General features: G+C 38.8%; 1 protein-coding gene across 6 annotated transcripts; it reads left to right on the top strand.

The window, feature by feature from the left end:
• Positions 1–354: 354 nt before the first annotated feature.
• On the top strand, positions 355–21,980 carry LOC105224772 (serine-rich adhesin for platelets). Of its 6 annotated transcripts, none has more exons than XM_049459034.1 (10): positions 355–909; positions 2,745–2,763; positions 3,289–3,579; positions 3,645–3,733; positions 3,799–4,469; positions 5,099–5,263; positions 7,950–9,455; positions 11,361–12,074; positions 12,582–12,706; positions 12,761–21,980. In XM_049459034.1, exons 3-10 carry the CDS (start codon positions 3,552–3,554, stop codon positions 20,851–20,853), a joined length of 11,391 nt encoding a protein of 3,796 aa, XP_049314991.1. In that variant the 5' UTR covers positions 355–909; positions 2,745–2,763; positions 3,289–3,551; the 3' UTR covers positions 20,854–21,980. The 6 variants fall into 6 exon arrangements, with proteins under 6 accessions (XP_049314991.1, XP_029405472.2, XP_049314995.1 ...); XM_049459037.1 differs by lacking the exon at positions 2,745–2,763 and having other exon boundaries at positions 372–464; positions 814–909; positions 3,345–3,579; XM_049459035.1 differs by lacking the exon at positions 2,745–2,763 and having other exon boundaries at positions 372–464; positions 814–909.
• Positions 21,981–23,508: the final 1,528 nt, after the last annotated feature.

Genomic DNA, 23,508 nt, shown 5'->3' with positions numbered 1-23,508 from the left:
GTATATAATATCGCGGTACATAATTGTCATGAACTAATTAATCCGAATATTTCTACCAACTTATTCTAGTTTATGTAATAATTTTTAATTAATATTGAATAAGTATTTTTACATTATCCGGCCCCTCTAAGCATTATTTTAAAAATGTTAACACCGAAAATCAACTCAACATCTCTAGTATGTTGTTATTCCCCTTTTACAATATGCATTTTCACTACAAGGTATGTAAAGGCATCTCTTTCGATGGTGTGCGACAGAAGCAGAAACATATACTTATGCTCTGGTCATCCTGTTTCGTTTGATTGCCGTGTGGTAAGGCACAGTAGAATAAAATTGTTCAGTTTATTTCGTGCGTTGAACGTATTCGGTAGTGCTCTTTTGTGGTAAAAGTGAAAAAATTAAGAAAGTGTTTTACCGTGTGTATGTGTAATGTGAAAAAATTATGAAGTGAAAATTTAAAAGAGGTATCAAGTGAAGATAAAATAAGCAAACGCCTTAAAATCGTGTTAATGGTAGAATATCAATAAAATACCTCTCGTCTGGACATGAAAATATAAAGTGAAAAGTTAAAAAATGTATAAAATTGCTAAAAATTAGAATCGGAAACGAAAGAGCTCAACGCACGCAAGCACACATACACAAATGAACACGTACACAAACATACGAACCAATGTAAAGATGGAACTAAAAAATTTTCACAATCTTTCTACATGATTTATTGACCAAGAAAGAATATAAAGAAACAATGAAGTAAAATGTAGAAGACGAAAACGAATACAAATAAAATAAAACATAATAAATCTATATTTTTAGATAAAACAAAATTGCGATTAAAAGAAATTAAATTATAATTAAAAATTAAAATCGCAGTGGTGCAACAACTGTTTGCACTAAGTGTCGGCGGTGGAGGTAGGCAAAAAAAAAATATACACGATTTATGTTTAAATTTTATTTTTTAAAGCTTTTTATCGAAAAAGGGATGTTGTTATGTTCTTTGCATGAAATAAAGTTATACTTGGGAGGCAGAGAAGTGTCAAAACAGCGTGAAAATAGAATTATGTATTTCTTAAATGGGCGGGAGGTGTGTATTTAATGTATTGTAGTTGTTGGTTTATAAGCGTATTCATGAAAACGCTCAATTTGCGCACTACAATGCTCCCAATAGCTCACTTCGTGCGCTAGAGCTCTTTCATTCGGCTTTGCTCCGCTAATATACATATGTATATATTACATTTACGTAAAGGTATATACATTTCTACATTCATTCAGATATGCGTGCCTTGAGTAAATAAATTCTGATTGCGCGCCTTCAGCTAGGCTAAACAGACACGCGCTCAATATCATACCAAATACTATTCCAGTGTAGCATTATACGCTTTGTCTTTTATGTATATAGTGCATTTTCATAGTTTTTAGCTTATATTGCGGGAATTTACAAAGTAATAATTTTTCTTATAACCACATTAGAAGAATTTCACGTATACCTTTTTCTACTGCATGCAAACATTTTGACAGCAATCTCACTGACATAAAGGAAACGGAAAGGCATACATATCATTGCGCAGGTGGCATTAGTCATTTCCTTCGCACGTATGTTGATAAAGCTTTGCAAGCTGTCGCTATATCGCTCTGTTTGTTGTTTTTTTTTTTTATTTTATAGTAAGATGTAAGTAATGAATAGCACGGCTAATGTATCTTTTTGCCGCCATAGAGTCAACAACGTACTCATTTTTGCATCAGCAAGCATAATATAATTAACTGTCTCTTTTGGCGGTATTGTGTTCGCATTTTCAAAATCAAAACAATCCCACACATCGGAAATCACTACGGCGATGTAAGCGGCAACAACGGCGACGTCGTCGACTACAATAACGTAAAGTGTGTTGACGTCGGCGTCGAAGAAAGTAGATGATTGTTTGTTCCTTCTAATCGTATTTTGTTTTGATTTCCGATTGCTTTATTTTGGTGCAGCATATGCAATGATTTTGGGTGGGTGTATTAATAAGGTGCTTGACTTGTAGTGCAATATGCGCGCCAAACTTTTTACATACACATCACATGTGTACATACATGCATGTATGTGATGAAGTAGGGAATTTTGATTAACCTGAAATTCGAATGGAAAATATTGCACGGCTGATTAATGAAAGCTGGCACCGGAATTCCGACAGTTTAATTCGCTGCAGCAACGCGTAGAGAGCGTGGAAAGTAATTAGTAACACTCAGGAGTTTGTGCTTGTAATATTTTTTTTGCACTTTTTTGGATTGCTTTTAAAGCGGGATTTCTCGATATACATACATATGTATGTCCGATATAACCACAAATATTACTCGCATAGAGTTCTAAATAAGTATTTACATACATACATATGTATATGTATAAATATATGAACGTTCTCATATCTTTCAATAATCTGTAATAAACAGATGCCTTTTGAAATATAGATATTTTCGCACATATGTTTTTGATTCTTTTTAATTATTATTTTCGTTATTATTTCGTTTGTAAAGAAAGCGCAAATAATTTGTCAACTTTTTTGAGATCCTTATATACAAATAACTTAAAATAATTAGTTATACTATATGTTTGAGGATGGCACTTAAGTTGTGCAATGAATCCGATATAAATGGTTTTATTTTTGTTATTGCTGTATTATTGTGTTCTTGTTAAATATCTCCAATGCTACATGTGTATGTTTATATCAAGAGCATGTTCATACTTACATTCGTTTTCTTTCTTCTAGTTACCTACCTGAGTTACCGGTAATTCGATACTAATTTATTTTTTCCTTCATACACTAAGCTTCTATATAAACTACATACATACATATGTATATGTGTAAGTATGTGCTTTTGGTTGCCAGTTGTGGAGCTTCATGTCAATTTTGGCGCCTGTTTCCCCGCAATGCTGAGCTGTCGATTAGCTTTGCGGTGCAACAACCTTGTATTTAAAGTTGACAAATATTCATTAAAAATATTTCTGAACATCAAGAAATTGTACCTCAAAATATTTGTTTAATAATTGAAATATAAACAATTCATTTGTTTTATTTTCTTGTAAATTTATTTTGCCCGTTAATAAACAAAAATTCTTTAAAAACTAAGCGGAAATATGTTAAAGTCAACTTTTTACGCACAGAATTTACAGTTTATTTATAAGTTACTGCTATGTACCGTATCGATAAAAAGAATTACTTCGAGTTATTGCATGAAGCGTATCTATTTATTTTGAACATTGTATGGATATGACAAATAAGCAATTTGCAAGTGACAACATTCTCCTTGCAGGTGTTACATGTACATACATACATAGCATATACTATATCTAGTTTGTTTTCGTAAAGTGGTTTTCTAATGAGCAAACAAAATGCCTTGAACTTACTCACATAAGGATGTTATACGAAAGCAGATACTATTTAAGTAACCGAAGCAATAATTGTAACAACAGCTTAACATACAAACAAACAAGAAAATTTTAACAACGGAACAAAACTCAAGGAATCATAAAAATAGCTAATTAATTGTTTAAAAAAGCGTGAAGTAATATATAAATGGTTTCTACTTTTATCGGGCTATTGGGTGAGTGTATGCTTGCCTTTTATAAACGTTTTCGAATCACTAAAATTTATATTTATGTCTTACAGACATTCAATCATGGTGGGAGATACCGTGCATATCTCATTTTTGTTCATTGTTTAGTTCCGCTTTTGACTTGCCCGACATCGATATCGAGGTAGGTTATATTGTATGTTTGGAATACTGATTACATACAACTGTAAACTGTAAATTTTATTACAGGATCTTGAGTCGGCGCTGTTGTCGGATGGTACGGATGAAGACCAAATTGCGCTTGTTCCCGAGTTAATTGTACGTTTATTAAAGGGATGCGATGCGCTCAAATCGGTAGCCAAAGAAATAACCCATAGCAATTATCAGATGTTCTTGAGGCGTTTTCTACGCCAACAGTGTCGCATACACAATACCGAAAACCACTTTGATACGGACATTGACTTTCAGTCACTGCCGGTGCGCAAACGTTTACAAATACTACACGATTTATGCCACTTTCGTCTCGACTCTTGCGACGTACAAGTTATACTAAGTAATTTGGAAGCGGATAGCTTGCGTGTTGAGCCGCTCGGATACGATTCGAAAAATTCCGGCTATTGGTATTTCTATGGCACGCGATTATATCGCGAGGATAAGCCAGCATCGTCTTTGAATAGTTACAGTGGTATTGGTGGTAGTAAATCAACGACCACATCATTGAATGGCAAGGGAAGCGAAAGTGCTAAAGGTGCAGTTTGGCAAGTGATTTGTTTTACCGAAGAGGATTGGCAAAATTTAGCCAGCAAGTTTAAATCTTCAACAAATGCAAAAGAGCGTGAATTATATCAGATATTAGATGAGAATTTTCTACCCAAATTGCCGCAACTGTTTCGCGAACGAGAACGTTTGAGACGCCGAAAGTAAGTAAATGTTGTACGAATTTAAAACCATATACACTTTTTGCGAAAATACGTTCGCCGATTTTTAGGGTTGCTTCTATAATTTTTTGAATAGTTTTTTAATTAAAAAAAAAAAAAGAAATATACAACTACAATGAAAGATATCATAGAGATTTGTAAAATGTCATTTGTGTGTTCACTATTGAGTAAAAATTTCTTACTTGAATCATTTAAAAAGAGTTCAATGTCATAAAAATATATATAGATTTTCTGTTTAAACCCTAAACAGGCCCGATTTAACTATGTCCGTTTGTCTGTCTGTCTGCATATACGCAAATTAGTCCCACCGTTTTTGAGTTATCTGTCTGAAATTTTGCACATGTTCTTTCTTTTGCCAGAATCGCCTAGAGGATATAGCTGCCATGCAATCTGAATGATCAAAAACAAGTCGTTATAAGAAAAAAATTTTATTTTACATATTTTCATGAAATTCGGCATGGAAATTAAAAGATTAAAGCTAAATTTTCGCGAAATTTAAACATAAATGGAAAAATCTAGAATTTAAAAAATATTTTAATTATATGTAAATTTAAAATTACATGCGTATGCAAATTATTTCTACATCTTTTTTCCGTTTCTTCCATTCAAAGACTGCTTCAAGTACGCAATTCGACACGCATACGTAATATCGTCGAGCTAAAAGCGCGCCAAGAGCAGGAACGATTATTGCGAGAGCGTCAGCGCTATCAATTCGAGCCGCCAACGAATCTGAAACATCAGCAGTTGTCGTCAGTACAGAGCAGAGCAAGAAGACGGTTAGCGAGAGAACTTGCCACTACTACTTCTACTACTACCACTAGGGACAGCCAAAATTGAAAGAAAGAACAAAAGTCATAAAAAAAAACGACAACAAACCTTCAAAATACAAAAACCTATAAATTCCAAAAACACCATAACACTTAGAGAACTGTAATCAAATGAAAATGAATGCGAACGCATATCAATTGCTCATTATCCATTAAAATACACCGAACTCAGACAGCAACAGAACAAACAAACGAAAAGAACAACAGAAGAAAACGAAATCTAGAAATAATCATTCAAAACACACGCATGCGAAATAAACTGAATTCGTGGAGGCATAAAAGCACACACATACATATAAATATTTACATATATATTACATCTATACCTGCTTTCACTTGTCCATTCATCCAAGAATTTAACAAACATACATACATTGACAACATAAGAACTACAAACTGTCAAACATACAACAACATCCAAACTAATATTGCATTAAATACAAAAGTTTTGCTTCATTTTATGTATGCTCATGATTTTATGCGCTTGAAATTTGTTCATACCTATGCTGTGATCTATTTCTGTTTGCTTAATTTTATTAATGGAACATATACTATGCATAAATATTAATTGATTGGACTGATTGTTGTCACCAAAATTGCAAAACAGCCAAATGCAGACAAGTCAATTTCGTTTAAAGATTTTCCATGAGTTGACATTTCATAAGACAGCTAATTACAACTGACCGCTCATTCACAAACAATAATCAAAACCATTGCTAAGTAAGCACACTAGAAATTGAACGCTTCTTTTGGGAAATTTGCCTGCCGAAAAATATTTCAAGCTATGCGAAATAGTGTAGCGCCGGCGAAAGGTGTACCATGAAACTATGAAAAAGGAAATCGTGATAAAAATGAAAAACTAAAACAACATTAAGCATTAAAACAATACAAAAAAAAAAAAATAACTTTTTACGAGGCGTCAGTGGCAACAGCAACAGTTAGCAGCAGCGGAACATGAAAAATTTACCGACTACGACAGCCATTAATTTGCATTTATTTCGGTTATTGTGGTAATCACAGCAAAATTGGACTGAACTTACGTTTGGTTTCGTTATTCAACTAAAAATCGAAAGAAAATTATACAAATTTAATAAAAGAATTTTAAAAACTATGTAAGCATGCTTTTTCGTCTTAAATTTCTAGCATTTATTTCAGTTTTTTTATATAATTATTTATTTACTCATGTGTTTCATTTACATTTAGTTAAGTTATTTATTAAGATATAAGCTTCATCTCCATTTGTGTTGCGAGCTTTATTTAAAAACATTAAGACTGACGACTTTTACTCTGTCCACAATCATCGTGAAGTTCGAATTTCAATAGTAGGCGGTATTATTAGAGCATAACTTTGACAGTTGCGTTTAAAATATCAATTTGAAATAAATAGCCCAGGGTTTTAATTAATGAGTTAAAAAATTAATTAATTAACATTTGAAGTATTTTTTTTATTTTGTAATCACAAAAACCTTAATTAAAAATAATATTTAAGTCCATATACTGGATTAAAATAAAAAAAAAAAATTAATTCTTTTCCAAATGCGCGTTTAAAAAAAAATTATAATAAAAGTAATTGGAAAAAATATTAAAAAATATTAAAAAATAATAAAAATGTATTAAAAAATATTAAAAAAAAAAATTTATAAAAAAAAATTTAAAAATAATAATAATAATTTAAAGAAATAACAATACTAATCTTGATAAGTCAAAAATTATTTTAAAAAATCTTAATTCCGGATTGAAAAATCAAAAAATTATTATGGGAGAATATTGAGAAAGTTGTTTTAGAATTTATATTTTTTTTTAGCGTTTGTACTAGAGCTCTTGGTATTCGAATAATCGATTAACCGGATAATAATATTCAGTTTGCGGAGTGCCCGGATAGCCCTAAGTCGTCGACTATTCAATCAACCGCTCATTTTCGACTATCCTATTCATTTGTTGTCGACTATTCCAAAAGTAATACAAAATCTTTCTACGAATGTAAGTTTATAAAAACTTTGCTGTATAGTAAGCAAAAAACAAAAGCTGCTGGGATTTCAAACAATATTCCTTCATTCAAATACTCGCAGCAGAGCAACTATTCGAATAGTCGTTCGAGTTTGAATAATTTTAAGAGCTCTTTTAATTCAAAATTTGTGAATTAAAGAATGTACAACCCTGGACAGTTTTTATTTGGGTAAAACGTATCGGTAATAACATCTAGGTTTTTTGCCCAAATGATTTTTTTAAGTCATAACAAATATCGAAGTTCCGAATACATAACTCTTACATATAAATATTTTTTTTTTTTTTTTTTTTTTTTACTCATACAAACAACTTCAGTAATTGTTTTGTGTCCAATGATCGTATCAATTCTATTAATTCTTGACCGATGACAAAAATGGTAGCTTGAACCGTGTTCAAAAAAATTTTAAACACAGCTTTTTATTAGATCTTTCCCTTATGTTTAGCGCTACTGGCATCCAATTTATTTATATTGCTTTGGTCTTTTGCAAAACCATCAAATTCATACACAATTCTAACACAACATATCGATTAAAATCACTTAATGCCATCGCTGTCATTTGCATCGAGTTTAATAAAAGTAAAAAACGTATATTAATGTAAAATAATTAAAAACTGTTACTTTTTGCAGCTCCCAATCCACATCGACCGCCAGCGGCATCTCCACATACGCCAGCTCCTTACGCCGCACAGCCACCACAAACTCCAGCGAGTTTCTCTGTCATCGTGAAACATTTTGTCTAACGCCGGAGGGTGAAGAGGAAGAACTTGACAACAATAACGAGAACGAGAACGGCAGGGAGCACCAAACGGCCGATTGTTATAGTGCACAGCAGCTTGAAATCAATCATAACACACCTATTGATTGTGCCACCGGCGGTGTTGTAAGCACAATTGATTCGGTTCCAAAAGATTATTCGCTTACACCCGAACACTGTTTGCCAAACCAACAGTTGCTTTTACAAAATATCAAAGTTGAGCCACAAGACGACGAAAGAGAATATGGTGTGAATCCTCAAATTACAACTGCGTACAATAACGCCTCCGTGTGCGCCCTGCAGAAAGCAGAAACTGAGCACCACTTTCCTCTGCGCTGTGACCAGTTGGAGTTAACGGTGCAGCAACCGTTAGACGGCACACAATTCACTTCATCGGCTCATTTGGCTCCTGCTAAAGTGAAAAAGTCGCATCACAAGAAGAAGAAGTCGCAAAAGAAACAGAAGAAGAAATCTCGCGAGCACCGACGTCGTCGCAAGCATGTCACCAGTACAAGTGACAACAACGGTAACAACGTTGACGCTTACAACACTGATCAAGTTCGTGCAATAACAAAAGACATAGAAGAAGTTGTAGCAGCAGACATAACACCAAAACAGAGTGCTAGCAGCAGTAGCAACAGTAGCAGCAATAGTAATACTAATAGTCAAAGCAGCAATAGCAACAACAAATCACCCAAAACACGCAACAGTCACAATAGCAAAAACCAGCAGACGCGGTCGCAAACGCAAAGTCACAGCAACGGCCAGCACACCAGCAACCACGTACTTACGCATACCCCTTCGCTGAGTCCCGAGGATAAGGAGAACTTCTGTCGACAATTTACCGGTGACGCAACAGCGACTGGTGAATTACATGAACTGTCCGCCGCGGTCGCTGTTGATGCACTGGGTGATACCACAGGCGTCGTAGGCACTGGCACGCAGCACATAGCAACCACCATCATAAAGAAAGAGGCGGGCGTAGGTGTTGTACTTGATATGGCACCAACCAGCAATATGAAATTGCCCGGCAGACAAACCAACAATTCACTCTCATCGTTGACCGGTAATATATTCATACCGCCAGCTTTGCGTGAAGACGCAACAACAGTTGCGACAGCGGAACGTGCAGAAAGCAAGTCTAAGTCATCGTCGGGATCAGGGAACAGTACGGGTCACAAGAAGCATCATAAACACAGTGGGTCTGCATCGGGGTCGAATGCGTCCTCTGATGCCAGTGTGACGGCGGAGAAAAATCATGGCAGTGGCGGTGGTGGGCATAAGAAAAAAATGGCGGCTGCGGCAGCGGTGGCGACAACAACTACAACGGCGGTTAGTGCGAAGTCATCCTCGCAGAACTCGGATAAAAGCGCAGATGAGTAAGTGTCTCAAATGTACTAAATAAAAGTTCTTTAATAAGCTTCTTAATCACTTTCATTCACACTAAAGTTTGAATTTTGTTTTATTGTGTGTGACAAAATACACAAAAATTGTTTATGCATTCTCTTGCTGTTGCTTGTTTTGTGCAAATTCATGTCGTCAAAAAACACTACTATAAAAGATTATGCGCGGTTATTTTAGAGAGTATGCGTGTGTCAGGAATCATTTAGAGTTCTGTTGAGACCGTTTTCACGAACAAATCGGATTTCCATTTGCCTAAGGATTTTCAACTCGGCCGCATTCCTTAAAATTATGGGTGGAATACTTGTTGCCAACAACTATTACTTTTGTTGACAGTACGACAAAGTAAAAACAGTTTTCCATACAAGCGTTTGATTCCGATTATTCAATTTTGCGAGAAATCTCGTCAAATGAAGAAGTTTTCAAACCAGGCAATAGTGCAACATTTTCTACCTTCTCAAAACGTAAGTTTCTTAAAGTTGCAAAGTATTTAATCAAGTTTTCGCACAAAGTGACAAATCATTATTAGAAATTGCAAATGAGTTGGTCGAATCATCCTTATTATTTTCAGTAGGAAGGAACTGAAGGAACTGAGGATGGTAGTTGTTGAAAGAAAATCCTCTCCCCGGCTGTAAGGATTTGTAGAAGACATTCTGAATGTTTTCTTAGACTCAGAGATAAAAAATATTGTTAAATAACAAGCTTAATTTCATTATTTTTTAAATTACAGTTACAATGTACTATTTATGAAAACGAAAACAATACAACAGCTGATTTATAATAGGGTGCCATTTTTTTGTTCTTTTATCATTTAAAGTTGAGAATTTTTGCAGGTTGTCATAGACAAATGCACAATGTTGCTATGTACATACATACATATGTATATAATGAGCCAACATTTTCTTCGTGTAAAGAAAACGCTATAAGAAATATGTGAACGAATTCACCTGCATCATATCAGCTAAATCAACTTGAATAGATACGGTTTTTAAATTAACGAACATTTTAGATTATTTAACTTTGCATACTCTCTTTAATCCGCATAATCCAACAATTAATTACTCAAATGTGCTACATGCTTTAACCTATAAATTTAGATGTGACAACTTCTCGATAAAAACATTGGTGACACAGGTTGCTGGCATAATAGCTTATTGTGCATATGTATGTAAATACCTTCCTCATTTGTATCTCTGTATGTTCATGGGCTCATTGCCGTCTAATTTATATATGTATGTATTTACACAAATATTTCCAGTCCTTTCATTATAACTTTCAATTACTCGCTTCTGTAAATATGTATGTGCTTTTGTGCTTATGTATGTTTCTTAGACGTGTTGTTTGTTGTTATTCTTTTCATATAATTTTCTAAACAACTTAATTTATTGAAGCCCTTTGCGCATGCTTCCTATTTTCTTATTATCATTTCCATGTAGTTGTTGTTGTATGAAAAGGTTGACTCTTGTGCTCTCCAAAACCAAACTAGTTAATATTGTAAATATTTAACAATTCATTTCCCTTTTTCTTTTGCTTACACTCTCTTTCATTTTGTACCACATTCAATCATACATCATACATTATCCTTGCACACACATCCAAACACACAAAAATGCGTATTTGAAAATTTTCATATTGCTGATTTGTAAATAATTTGTGAATATATCAATCATGCATTGGAATTCCCATCCTAATTACTGACATACTTAAATATATGTACATATGTATATATGTAATTCATAATGAATTATGTATTACCATCTTAATTATTCTCCGATTTCATCATTATCATCAACGCAACCGCAAATGTAAACAACAACCACTACAAACATCATATATGGTTTTGTACACAAAAACAAAAACAAAAAAAAAATTGTAAATTGTAGAAATGTATTTAGTAAAAATCGCACCACCACCACCACCACAACCACCTCAAACACCAAAAACTCAACCTCAGCAACCATCACTACCACCACAACCTCAAGTACCAAAATCACTTCAAATCATACCGCCTCGACTGTGTTTAGAAATGCGTCGCATGGTGCAGAAGCAGCAGTAGTCACAACAACAACAGCAACAGCAGCAAAAACATTTGTGTCGACGTCGTCGTCAGGCGCCAATACAATGGCGACAGCAGTGACTAAATGCTATTTGAAACATGCTAACAATCAAAACCAAAGTTCTCACAAAACTACTAATCAAAATTATTTAACCTCCCAATCCAATAATTGCTCCAATTCATCTGTCAATTACCATCAACATCATAATCATAATCACAATCATCATCACATCCCAAACCATAACTATAACCAAAATCATAACCGCTATCATCACCAATATACGCACCAAACGCACGTTTCCCATTTCCCAATGCATTCCTGTGCCACCAATCAATTGACATCAACATCGTTGAACGCCTTTAATTATGCTTCCAAAAATTCCACGAATACGAATTTTCTCAGTTTCACCGAAACGGAAGAAGTACTACAAATCGGTATGCACAAAGTGCTCGTCTATGTGAAGAACCACCGCGATGCCTGGCCCTTTATGGATCCCGTTGAGGAGGACATAGCGCCACGATATTATTCCATTATACGAAGGTGAGTTTGTAAACAATTCTTTAATATTTATTTCTTATTATTTATGTAAAACAAGAAGAAACTTTAACTTCGATTGCACTGAAGCTGGAATACCCTTCGGAAAGTTTTCATACATGCACTTGATTTTGATCCATCGGTTTGTATGGCACCTATACGCCACAATGGCCTGCGCCGAACAATTTGTTTGGCTTTTGTTATAGCATTGCCTTGATTAAGAATGCATAAGAAATTTCGTAAAGATGTCTTCTCAGAAAAAAGCTTTCCATACAAGAACTTGATTCTGATCGTTTAGTTTGTATGATAGCTATATCGTATAGTAGTCCGATGTGAATTACGTTCTAGGTTGTTGAAGCGATGCCTTGGTTAATAATCTATGCCAAATTTCGTGAAGATACCTTTTCAAATAAAAAAGCTTTCCATACAAATACTTGAGTTTGGTCGCTCATATCGACTTCCCTATAGTAAACTAAAAGCAATTCTCTAATGTTTTTTTTCTTTATGGTACAGACCAATGGATCTCTTAAAGATGGAAGACAAACTGGACAGTGGTAAATACAATAAATTTAGTGACTTTCGCAATGATTTCAAATTGATTGTGAACAACTGTCGCCTCTACAATGGACAAAACAATGGTGAGTAAATGAGCAACACAGATCGAACAATGAATTATCAAATTCTTATTTTAGAATACACCGAAATGGTAAATAACTTGCAAGATGCGTTCGATAAGGCCACCAAGAAATACTTTGATAATTTATCAGACGATGAGGAGGACGATCCTAGTTTGGGTTATCCGGCAGCAGATTCCAAGATGAATGTCTTCCGTGAGAAATATTTCAATAAAAAGTCTTCAAAAGATGCAAGTAGCGACAGTCAAAGCATAACAACGGATGCGGAGAAGAATGCTGTGGATAAAGCCACACAGAAAAAGAAAAGCAGCAAAAAACATGCGCATTCTCATTCACATGAATCCGTAGTACCGATAAATAAAGACAAATATGCTGATAGTGCGGACGAAGACTTTGATGAAGGTAATGGTGGTGGTGGACCAGAGCAGCGTAGCACAAAGCGAAAGCGTAAAGAAAAGGATAAACGACGTAAGAAGAAATCGAAAACCAAAGCAGCAATGGTGGAAAAACATGGCACAGATGATGAAGATGACCTCGAAATGGAGGAAAGTGTGGCTAATGAAGATATACATGAAGATCTGGAACACGAACAGAGCACAAAAAAGAGTAAAATTAAACAAACGAAAGACTCATCGAAAAAAGGAAAGAAAAGCAAAGATAAAAGCGAAAAATCCTCCAAAACTACAAATAAGTCTTCAAAAGGCAAAAGTGATAGTGGAAAATCAAAGAAGCAGAGCAAAAAAAGCAGCAAATCAAGAAGTCATAACTCTGAAGATTCGGTTATGTCTGAAGACGAAGAGCTAGAGACAACATTGGAGCCAGAGCCGGAACCACAACCGGAGCTTGATGAGCAATCGGATATGGAGCCTGAGCCGGAGACTGAAGATGACGCCGATGACGATGATGAGAGTTTTGAATATCCCGCTGCTAAAAAGAGCAAAACTAAGACAAGCAAAGAGAGCAAATCGCATACTAAATCTAGTGCTACCGCTGGGCATAAGAAAAAGACTACACCAAATAAATCAAATCCGAAGCAGCACACATCCAACAAACATCAAAAGGGTAAATGCAAGAGCAGCAAGTCGAAGGGAAAGTCTAAAACGGCGCAAGCCGATAGCGACTGCGAGAGTGAGAGTGAAACGGAAAAGCTGCTAAAGAAAAAATCCAATGTCAATAAGGATATGCCACCACCAGCGGTGGATGCGCTTGCCGCGTCAGCTTCTGAGTTGGAGGAAGAGGTAATCGACGACGATGATGATTCGCGTTCGCGCAGTATGTCACCGTTTAAGGTGGATCTGCATAAGAAATATTCCAAAAGTGCACTTAACGATGATCTCTGCGATTTACTGACAACAGTCAAAAAGGTGCCCGGCAGCACAACGGCAATAAATTCGAATCAAAAGCACACCACGGTTACTGACGATGAAGAGGATGATTTCAAGTCTTTGTCGAGTCGTAGCTCAACTCCAGTGCGTGGCTCCAGCGAGGAGCGCAAGACAAAACGCGCACCTAAGAAGAATGCACGTAGTGCGAAAAAAGATGAGCCACAAGGTAAGAGCGGAGCGACAAATGCTAGGAAAAAGAACGCCGAAATTGATGAAGCGGCGGCGGCTGAGGCAGCAAAACAAGCCGAGCTGGAGATGTTGTTGCCTTTCTTGGATAAATATGAGCTGATTAAGTATCGACGTAGTCGAGCGAATAATTTGCAACAGACCGCAGCACAGAACACAGTTGAAGAGGGCCAGAAAAGTGGGCGAGGTCGTTCGAAAGAAAGCGCTGCCAAGAAGAAAGACACAGCCAAAGCTGTAGAGAAATCGGCTGACAAGACCAACGGAGAAAATGCTAAGCCGCGCAAAAATAATAAGAAAGCCAAAAAGAATACGTGCGCAAAGGAAGTGAAAGAAGTATCTGACACTGCTGAAATCAAAACGCCGCCAAAAGAGGAGAAAAGTGCGAAAAACGATGAGAAAACATCTGCCAAAGCATTGAAGTCACCTATGAAAACCGAGGTTGCAGTTGAAGAACACAATGATAACCCAACGAGTAATAATATTTCTCAGAATAAAAGTGTTAAAAACATTGAAAAGAAACCGGTTACAACGCCGGATAAACCGGCATCAAAACGAAAGGAGAAGCCTAAGCCGGAACCAACAGCTCCTGTAGTACAAGAGGGAGAACCGCCAAAGAAGCCCATTGAAAAGCCTGTAGCGCCAGTGCCACCAAAAAAGGCTTTGCAAAAGAAGGCCGCCGCCAGTGCTGCTGCCAACAAGAAAGCTAACAATAAGCCAACCGGCAGCACTATGTCGAATAAGACGTCTTCGACCAACATTGAGGCACTAGATGTTGAAACTGAGCAGACGCTTAAAGACATCAATCGTTGGCTGGAGCATACGCCACGTTTTTCGGAGTTTAGTTCGGCAAGCAACTCGCCTTCACGCTACAATCTGGATGAGTTCGATGCAGCAATACCCGCCAAATTAGAACCGGCCGACTTTCGACGTCCAGTACCGATCGCGCCACCTAAAATTGATTTAGTGCCTACGAAGCTAGCAGATGTTCTAGTTGATTTAGTGGCCGATGGTGACACAGTCGTTGCCGGTGGCCTTAAGAAAGAAGTGATCTCAGAGTTAATAACTACGGGCCCCGCAGGTAGCGCGGTGGGCGGCACAGCGAGCAGTGTAAGCTCGAGTTGTGGCACACCACCACATTCGGTAACGTCTGTCAACTCAGTTGGGAGCACATCAGCAAATGCTTCATCAAATAACTCAGTTGTAACGGCACCATCGATATCATCAATTGCATCTGCATCCGCTGCGAATCAACCTACTTTGCTGATACCACCACCACCCGCCACAGTTGTGCCAGCCTTGACTGCTTTGGCGCCACCGAAACCCAAAGAGCCCAGCACCACCCAATTGTTGCTGAATCCACCACCACCTCCACATATTAAAAACCAATTGGCTAAGGAAGCCAAGCGCAAATCGCTGAAAGAAAAGCTGCAAGCGGCTGCCAACCCACGGCGCAAAGACTTACTGCGCACAATCGAACGTTTGCAACCGGGTAAAGCTAAAGGCAATCTTTTGCAGAATCTAAATAAAACTGACGAGCATTTCCCCTTGGGTCCCGTGGCGGCTAAAACGAAAGAAGTGAAAAATGCGCTGATTGTAGACACTGGCGATAATGCGCCCAAACTAAGCTTGGGTACGGTTATAAAAACCGATGATTTTGCCTTGGGGCAATCACATAATTTCATCGATGAATTGGCTAGTAAAACTGAGGCGAAATCAATAAACAGCACAGAGAAGGAAGCTGAGGAGAAATCGAGCAAAACCAGCTCTGCGCTTGAAATAATTTCGCCTTTCACACCAAAAGTGCCAGTAACAGCTGCTGCAGATTCTGAGGTGGCGTCTGATAAGAAGGCGGTTGAAGCGTCTGGCAGCGACTATACGAAACCTTTTGAAAAACTGTTGGAGAATAAATCTACTGCAAGTGCAGATTCTGCCAGCGGTGCAGGCGCAAAGGAAAAGCCTAATTTAAGTGCTTGGTTGAAGGCCTTTGGTGTACCAAAGAAAGCTAAGAAGTCGGAGGAGGAAGAGAAGCAGCAACAGCAACAGTCAGACGCCAATGAATCGGCATCTAGTGCCGGTGTTGGTTCTAGCTCGACCAAGTCGAATGATGGCGCTGCGTCAGCGTCAATATCCTCGACTGGTGCCACCGCTGCAAGCAGATCTCCCACTTCGGCTTCGATTACCGGTGGTGTCGACTTTTCCTTACCCTCGGCGCCAAGACAGCGTAAAGCCAGCACTGGCAGCACCATATCCGAGCGTTCTTCGTTCAGTCAGGACCCCGACTCGCCGCGTATAGCAATCGATGAACGTTACGGCTCCTATACGGGTGCAAATTACACTTCGCCAATTGGGGCTTCACCAATCGGTGCATCACCAATAATGGTTTCACCGAAACCCGATGAAATTACCAAGCCTACCTCACCCTATCCATTGAATGGCGCTATTAAGGCGGGTTTCTATCAAGACACCACTACCAAAAGCAGTCCTGATAAAAGTTGTAGCCCACGTGAAATGCCTTCACCATATCCTCAATACTCACAACATATATACTCATCGGCTTCATCGCCAAATGTTTCAACACCGGAATTAAGTGGCACATCACCGTACGGTGGCGCAAATAGTTATAATCCATCTGGTTCTGAAGCTTCCAAAACGCCCGTTTACTCATCCACCTCACCACTGCCGAACCTCTACGATCAGTACAAGCAACCACGTTCGCAAGAATCCGACTATAACTCATCGATGAGCCCGAGTACGCCCAACCCAAATTCACCATATCAGCAGCCGCAAAGCTCACCATACACCACGCAGTCGCATCAATCACCATACCACCATCCGAATTCACCGTATCATCAGCAACAGCACTCACCTTTCCACCAACCGACACACAGCAGCCCAGCACACACATCATCCAATGCAACACCTGCATTGCCGGTTGGTGCTACCTCGGTTCATTCGCCTCTGCATCAGCAGCCGCATAGCCCTATGACTAGTAGTGTAGATTCGCCTGCTTCGTCTGCTGCGACACAACCGCCTACACCATTGGCACATTCACCGGCCGATCAGCCACATTCGCCCTACCAACAGCCAATGAATTCGCCGTATCAATCGCAAGTGCCGCAGTCGCAAACGCAACCGACTCAGCCACAGCAAAAACAACAGTCGCAACAAAATTCAAATACAAATGCACTCTCACCATACAGCCAAAGCAGTATGAGTCCCTCGCCATACCAGGCACCTGTCGGCACTCCGGAGTCCTTAAACTTCAATCAAATTACACAAAATGTAGATGTTGGTAAAGTGACACCGGTGGCTACGTCTGCACCAGCAGCAGAACCGAGTGTTGCGAACAACAATACTAATAATAACAGCAACAACATTGCCTCCAATGTTGCTAGTGCAACGGCGGTGCCGAGTTATGTGCCCACGCCGCATGACCTTTATAATGCAGCGGCTATGACGACAACGCAGTCACAGCCACAGGCGATGATACAACAGCAGCAGCAACAGCAACAACAGCAGCAACAACAACAGCAACATCAGCAGACGGACAACTTGCGTGCTCTTTACGGCTCCGCGCTTACTTCTGCCGCTGCGTCCATTTTGGATGGTGCAAAGCATACGGATTGGAACATGGCAGGAGTGCAACAGTTGCAGGGTCAAATGCAGCAACAGCAACAACAAACGCATCAGCAGCAACAACAGCAGCTTCTGCATCAGCAGCAGCAAAAGCAACAGAATGCACAACAACAATTGCAACAACAACAACAGCAACCACAAGCTCTGCAGCAGCAACAATCGCAATCTCTGCAACAGCAACAGCAACAACCGCAAGCTCTGCAACAGCAACAGCAGCAACAACCGCAAACTCTTCAGCAGCAGCAGCAGCAATCGCAAACGCAACAACAGCAACAACCAAAGCCGCAATATCCTACTTACGCTCAATATCAATCGAAAGCAGCTGCTGCAGCCGCCGCTGCTGCCGCCTCCACCAACAAAGAAATGCTCGTTGCAGATAAGACAGATGGCGATAAGCGACAAAACGCCACACTCAGCTACGGTGACAACTCTGCCAACGATATGGTGGCATTTATGCAACACATGCACCAACAAGCGCAGGCACATAAAAACTCAATGACCGCTATATCGACGGCTACGGCCTCGAGTTCTGCGCCTCAAGCCTCAACCACGGCCTCAAGCACTGCGGCGGTGAATTCCAACACCAACGCTAACTCCCTCAAGCGTACAGCCGAAGACATGCTTGGCATGGATTATAGCGGAACGGGTGCAGGCAGCACAGCCAACAAAATGCAAAAGTGCGAGAATAATACCGGCTTGCAGCAGCAAGTGTCACAGTTGTCAACGCAGATTAGCAAACAACAACAAATGTTCGACAGTTTCTTGGGCGCCATGCCGTTTGGCAAGCACTTAGGCAGCATTACGCCGGACAAGGCGTTCGAAATGTATAATCGTGCGGCATCCATGGGGTTTCCCAAAGACTATGCCAAGGATAATAGCTGTCAAATGCAACAACAGCAGCAGCAACATCATCAGCAACAACAACAATCACATCAGCAATCAAATTCTGCTAGCAGCCAACAGCAACCGCAGCACCACCAGCAGTTGCAACAGCAGAAGCAGGCTCAACAATTACAACAACAATCACACAATCAGCTGCAGCATGGTCAACAGCAACAGCAGAGCCAGCACCACCAACAGTTGCAACATAATCAGCATGTGCAACAGCAGCAAACACAATCGCAACATTTATCCAAGTCGGGAATGGATAGCATAACAGCCAGTCTGCTAAATAAACCGTTAAATTATGGGGCAAGCAGTTTACAGCAGCAGCAACATCAGCAATTAGGCCGTGCACAGCAAATAAACCAGAGTTATTCAGCACAGACGCAGCAATCGCAAGCAACACAACCTCAACAACAACAACAGCAGCAACAAAATACGCAGCACCAACAGTTGTCCGCTAAACCAACTGCATCTACTGCCTCAGCATCGGTTGCCGGCACAACACTGGACGCCAGCAACATGCTGAATATGTCCAGCCACCATCTCACGCACCATCTGTCGGCCTATAACAAGCCGACGCCACCGCCACCACCAACGCAGACATACAGCAATCCGGCTGCCTCATTGTTGCATCCTTTGGCCGAGAGTTTGTTCGGCTTGTCGTCTGCCAGTGCCGGCTTTTACGACAAAAATATGCCGCCAGCGGCTCATATGTACAATGCAGCGGGAGGCGCGAAAAATCTCACAACTTCTCAGCTGTACTCTAACCCTGCGTCTATCGCGGCCATGAGCGCAAGCGCTGCTGGTATGTACGGCAGTCCTCAGCAACTATCGGCTGCTGCGGCGGCGTCCAATACGTACGGTGTACCGAACACCAATTCTAGTTGCAGTAATAATACCGGCAATCAGCAACAGCAGAATGCCACTGCTGTCGCAGAGGCTGCAAAGCCGGTTACTCCCGTGGTGCAGGCTCCAGCCAAGCGTGGGCGCAAAAAGAAGGCGTCAACAATTGCCGCAGAGGCGGCAGCGGCAGCTACAGCGGCTGCTAAACTTCAGCAGCAGCAACAACAACAACAACAGCATCAACAACAACAGCAGCAGCTGCAGCAGCGTCAGCAGCAACAACAACAGCAATTGCAACAACAACAGCAGCATCAGCAGCAGCAACAGCAACAGCATCAGCAACAGATGACTCAAAATCACCTGCACGCATCACAATACAACACAGCGGCGGCGCACATGTCGCAATTGTCCAGCGCCGCCTCCGCAGCTTCAGCACAGCCTGCCCACCAAAGCTCCAGCGGCGTGCCTGCACATTTGCAAGCGCATGCGCAAGCCCTGCAACAAGGTTTTCCACTCTATGCTGGCCTAAAAACCGGTGGCGTTGGTTCACCGCTAGCCACCACTGGCAGTACCACTTCCGCCGCGGCAGCTGCTACCGGCCAATCAGCCGCCCACAGCACCGCAACCGCCTCTGCAGCCTCAAATGTAAACGCTGCGGGTGGCGTCGACGTGGCGACGGCAATATCGCTGAAGACATCCGCCGCAGAAGTCACCGGCATGGTGCCCGGTAGCGCTTTCAATTTCGGCCCCACACCCGGCACACTCGGTTTATACGGCGATCAGGCGGCAGCAGCTGCGGCCAGCAGCTATCTGGATCAATTCCGAGATGCATCAAATCCATACTATATGCCAACTGCGCCGGCGCCGGCTCATCGCAATTCGACCAGTGATGCTAGTGCGGCAGAGAAAGCGCAATCGGCACTCAACTCAGGTGCAACGGCAGCGAGCGTATATCCATTCTTGACAGCGCACACAACACCACGCGCCACACCCTACTCGTTCATGCATAATACGGGCGCCTCACAATTGGCCGATCCCAATTCTCAGTTATATTCGTCATATTTGCGGCGCGAGGACTTTCTCATGTTCAACCAAGGTCTATTGGGACGCGGTGCTGGTGCGGCTGGTTATGGACAGCCACCGCCGCCAACTGCATACCGGCCATCCTCGTTGGGTATGCCCAAGCCTTATGACATCAATCGTTCGTGGTTTTAGCAGTGCGCCAACAACACCGCCCAAGACGACATAGCTGGACAGTTGACGACCGCAGCGCCAGCAGCAACTATGCCAGGCGTTGAAGGCGCGTCCAACAATAGCAATGTAATGGGCGGACAACAACAACAGCAGCCACAGTTGGACCACCAACATCAGCAGTTGCAGCCGCATCAATTGTGAAGCATATGACCAACGACGCTGGCGTGGTTAATATCAGCAACAACCCGCGTGCATTATTACGCTACAAAACTAAATGTTGTTGTTGTGTGCACGTACATATGTGTGTTTAGCATCGTATGCTTTGCTAACATGCCAACTATCATTACCTTAGGCGCAGCTTTAGTAGTTCTACGACAAGGATATATCAGCATTAAGCCGATATGAATAGTGTAAAGGAAGTGTTAGCGTTGTTCAAGTGTTAACAACTTCGCTTCATATATACTACATACATTTATGTCTAACATATTGCAATTAGATTAGAGCAAATGCAAAAACGTTCTATTAGTTTAGTACATATGTTTATAATTAAGCACAAAGTCTATTTATGCTTTTCTGTAGATAAGTGTTGACCGGCCGCCCAGTCGTCAACGAAAATATTGTTATATTATGGTTCCATTTGGGATTCGATAAGTTGGTGAATTACTATTGCGTAGTTAAGTTTACTATTATGTAAAATGTTGCTTATATTTAAAGTGAATAGAAATTCTCGTTTTACGCTATGCGCTGACTCTATAAGACATGTAAGTGTGTGTGAAGCATTATATTAATGATTAATTTTAAACACTCATATATAAGTATGCTATAAGAGCATACAAAGCATAGTCATTTAAGTTTCAATACACTGTTGTAACAGTAAGTTTTTAAATTTGTATATAGATACATATGTAAACATATATACATACAGACACAACATTTAATTTAATATTATGTAAGTGAAAAAATTCTACGCATATACTATGTATTAAGCTAACAGGAGATTAAGCAAAGCAAAATATCACTATCACTATAACTATATATATCTTATGATTCCTTCATTATGCGCTAGTTTCTTCCCATTCAATATTTGTATAGCTTCAAATGTAGGCAGGAACTTTGAAATAAATGTAACGACTTATTTCACAATTTAATAGGCTTCATTTAATTGCTTCATTCATGTATGGCAGTGTGACAACGAATTGAAATAGTTCGTCAACATTCCTTACGCGGCTGTTTCACATGGACTTGTGGTTGCTTTGTAATTTATAAATGTCAGTATTTGTTGCGTTTAAATAATTTGCAGTTTCACGCGTGTTGGTTTTAAGCATAATTTCAAAAAAGAGAAAAAAAAAATAAAATTATTATCAAAAAATAAAATGCAATAAGCAAAAGGGTGGCTGTAAAGTTGGTTTAGCGTTTATGTCACTCGCTTTGTTAGTTAGCTAAATACGCCGCGTTCAGTATTCTGTTTGTTGCATCCGTTGGTTTTGAAAACTATACAGCGTAGCTGCTTCAAATCAAAAATCCTAAATATGCTAAATATATATCCTGTTGGCGTTCTGCTGCAGAATGGCATAGCGTAATTTTCACTAGCATGCGATCAAAAACATTGCAAAGTAAAACGCTTACTCAAAATGTAAGAATTTTAAAGGAAAAGCAATAAAAAAAAACAGGTCAACATTTTTATTTTAAACAAATTTTTGGGGGTATTGTAGTCTTTAAATAAAGAAAATCGATTTTTTTTTTAAATTTATTTTCTAAGTTTAACTATACAATAACATTTCGCCAAGAGCATTTTTCAAAACTGACATTATTTTCGGAGATAAGGATATTTTATCGGAGATATGGGTACTACGTATTACATTGAAAATATAGATATTATATTGGAAATATAGTAATTATATCGGAAATATAGATATTTATCGCATATTCCCTATGTATCCGTAAGGAGATGTAGGAACACGCGAAACTTTAAAGGCGTTTTTCATAAAACTATTTCTATCAAAATGATACCCACGATTCCTCAGTTTCTATTGGAGTGATTTTCCTTAAATTTTTGCAGGGTTTGCTTAAAGGCTTGTCTATGTCTGGAACTATCCATAGCCCTAAATTAATTTTTTTTAAATTTACCAGTTTTTTTTTAATGTTCAATTTTTTAAAACTCCATTTATTTTTATATTTTTCAATTTATTTTAAATTTACCAGTTTTTTAAAAACTTTCAAATTTTTAATTTTTTTTTAATTTTCCAATTTTTTTGAAATAATCCAATTTTTTTTTAAATTTTAAAAATATTTCTGAAATAATCCAATTTTTTTTATTTAAAAATATTTTTCAATTTTCTTTATAATTTTCAAAATTCGAAATTTTACAATTTTTTTAAATGTTTCAATTTTTCTCTTAAACTTTCCAATTTTTGTTTAAATTTTCCAATTTTTTTTTAAATGCTTAAATTTTTTCGAAAATTTTTAATTTTTCAATTCTTAATTTTCAATTATTCAAGTTTTTTAATATTCCAATCTTTTATAAATTTTCCATTTTTTTATTTTTTAAATTTTCCATTTTCTTTAATTTTCCATTTTTTTTTTAATTTTCCAATTTTTTTTTTAATTTCCTTTTTTTAATTTTCCTTTATTTTAATTTTCCTTTTTTTAATTTTCCTTTTTTTAATTTCCCTTTTT

Source organism: Bactrocera dorsalis, chromosome 5 (genome assembly GCF_023373825.1).
Source record: "Bactrocera dorsalis isolate Fly_Bdor chromosome 5, ASM2337382v1, whole genome shotgun sequence".
NCBI classification, from domain to species: Eukaryota; Metazoa; Arthropoda; class Insecta; order Diptera; family Tephritidae; genus Bactrocera; species Bactrocera dorsalis.
Note: the sequence above shows the minus strand (reverse complement) of the source record. Positions and strands in the feature narration are given on the sequence as shown.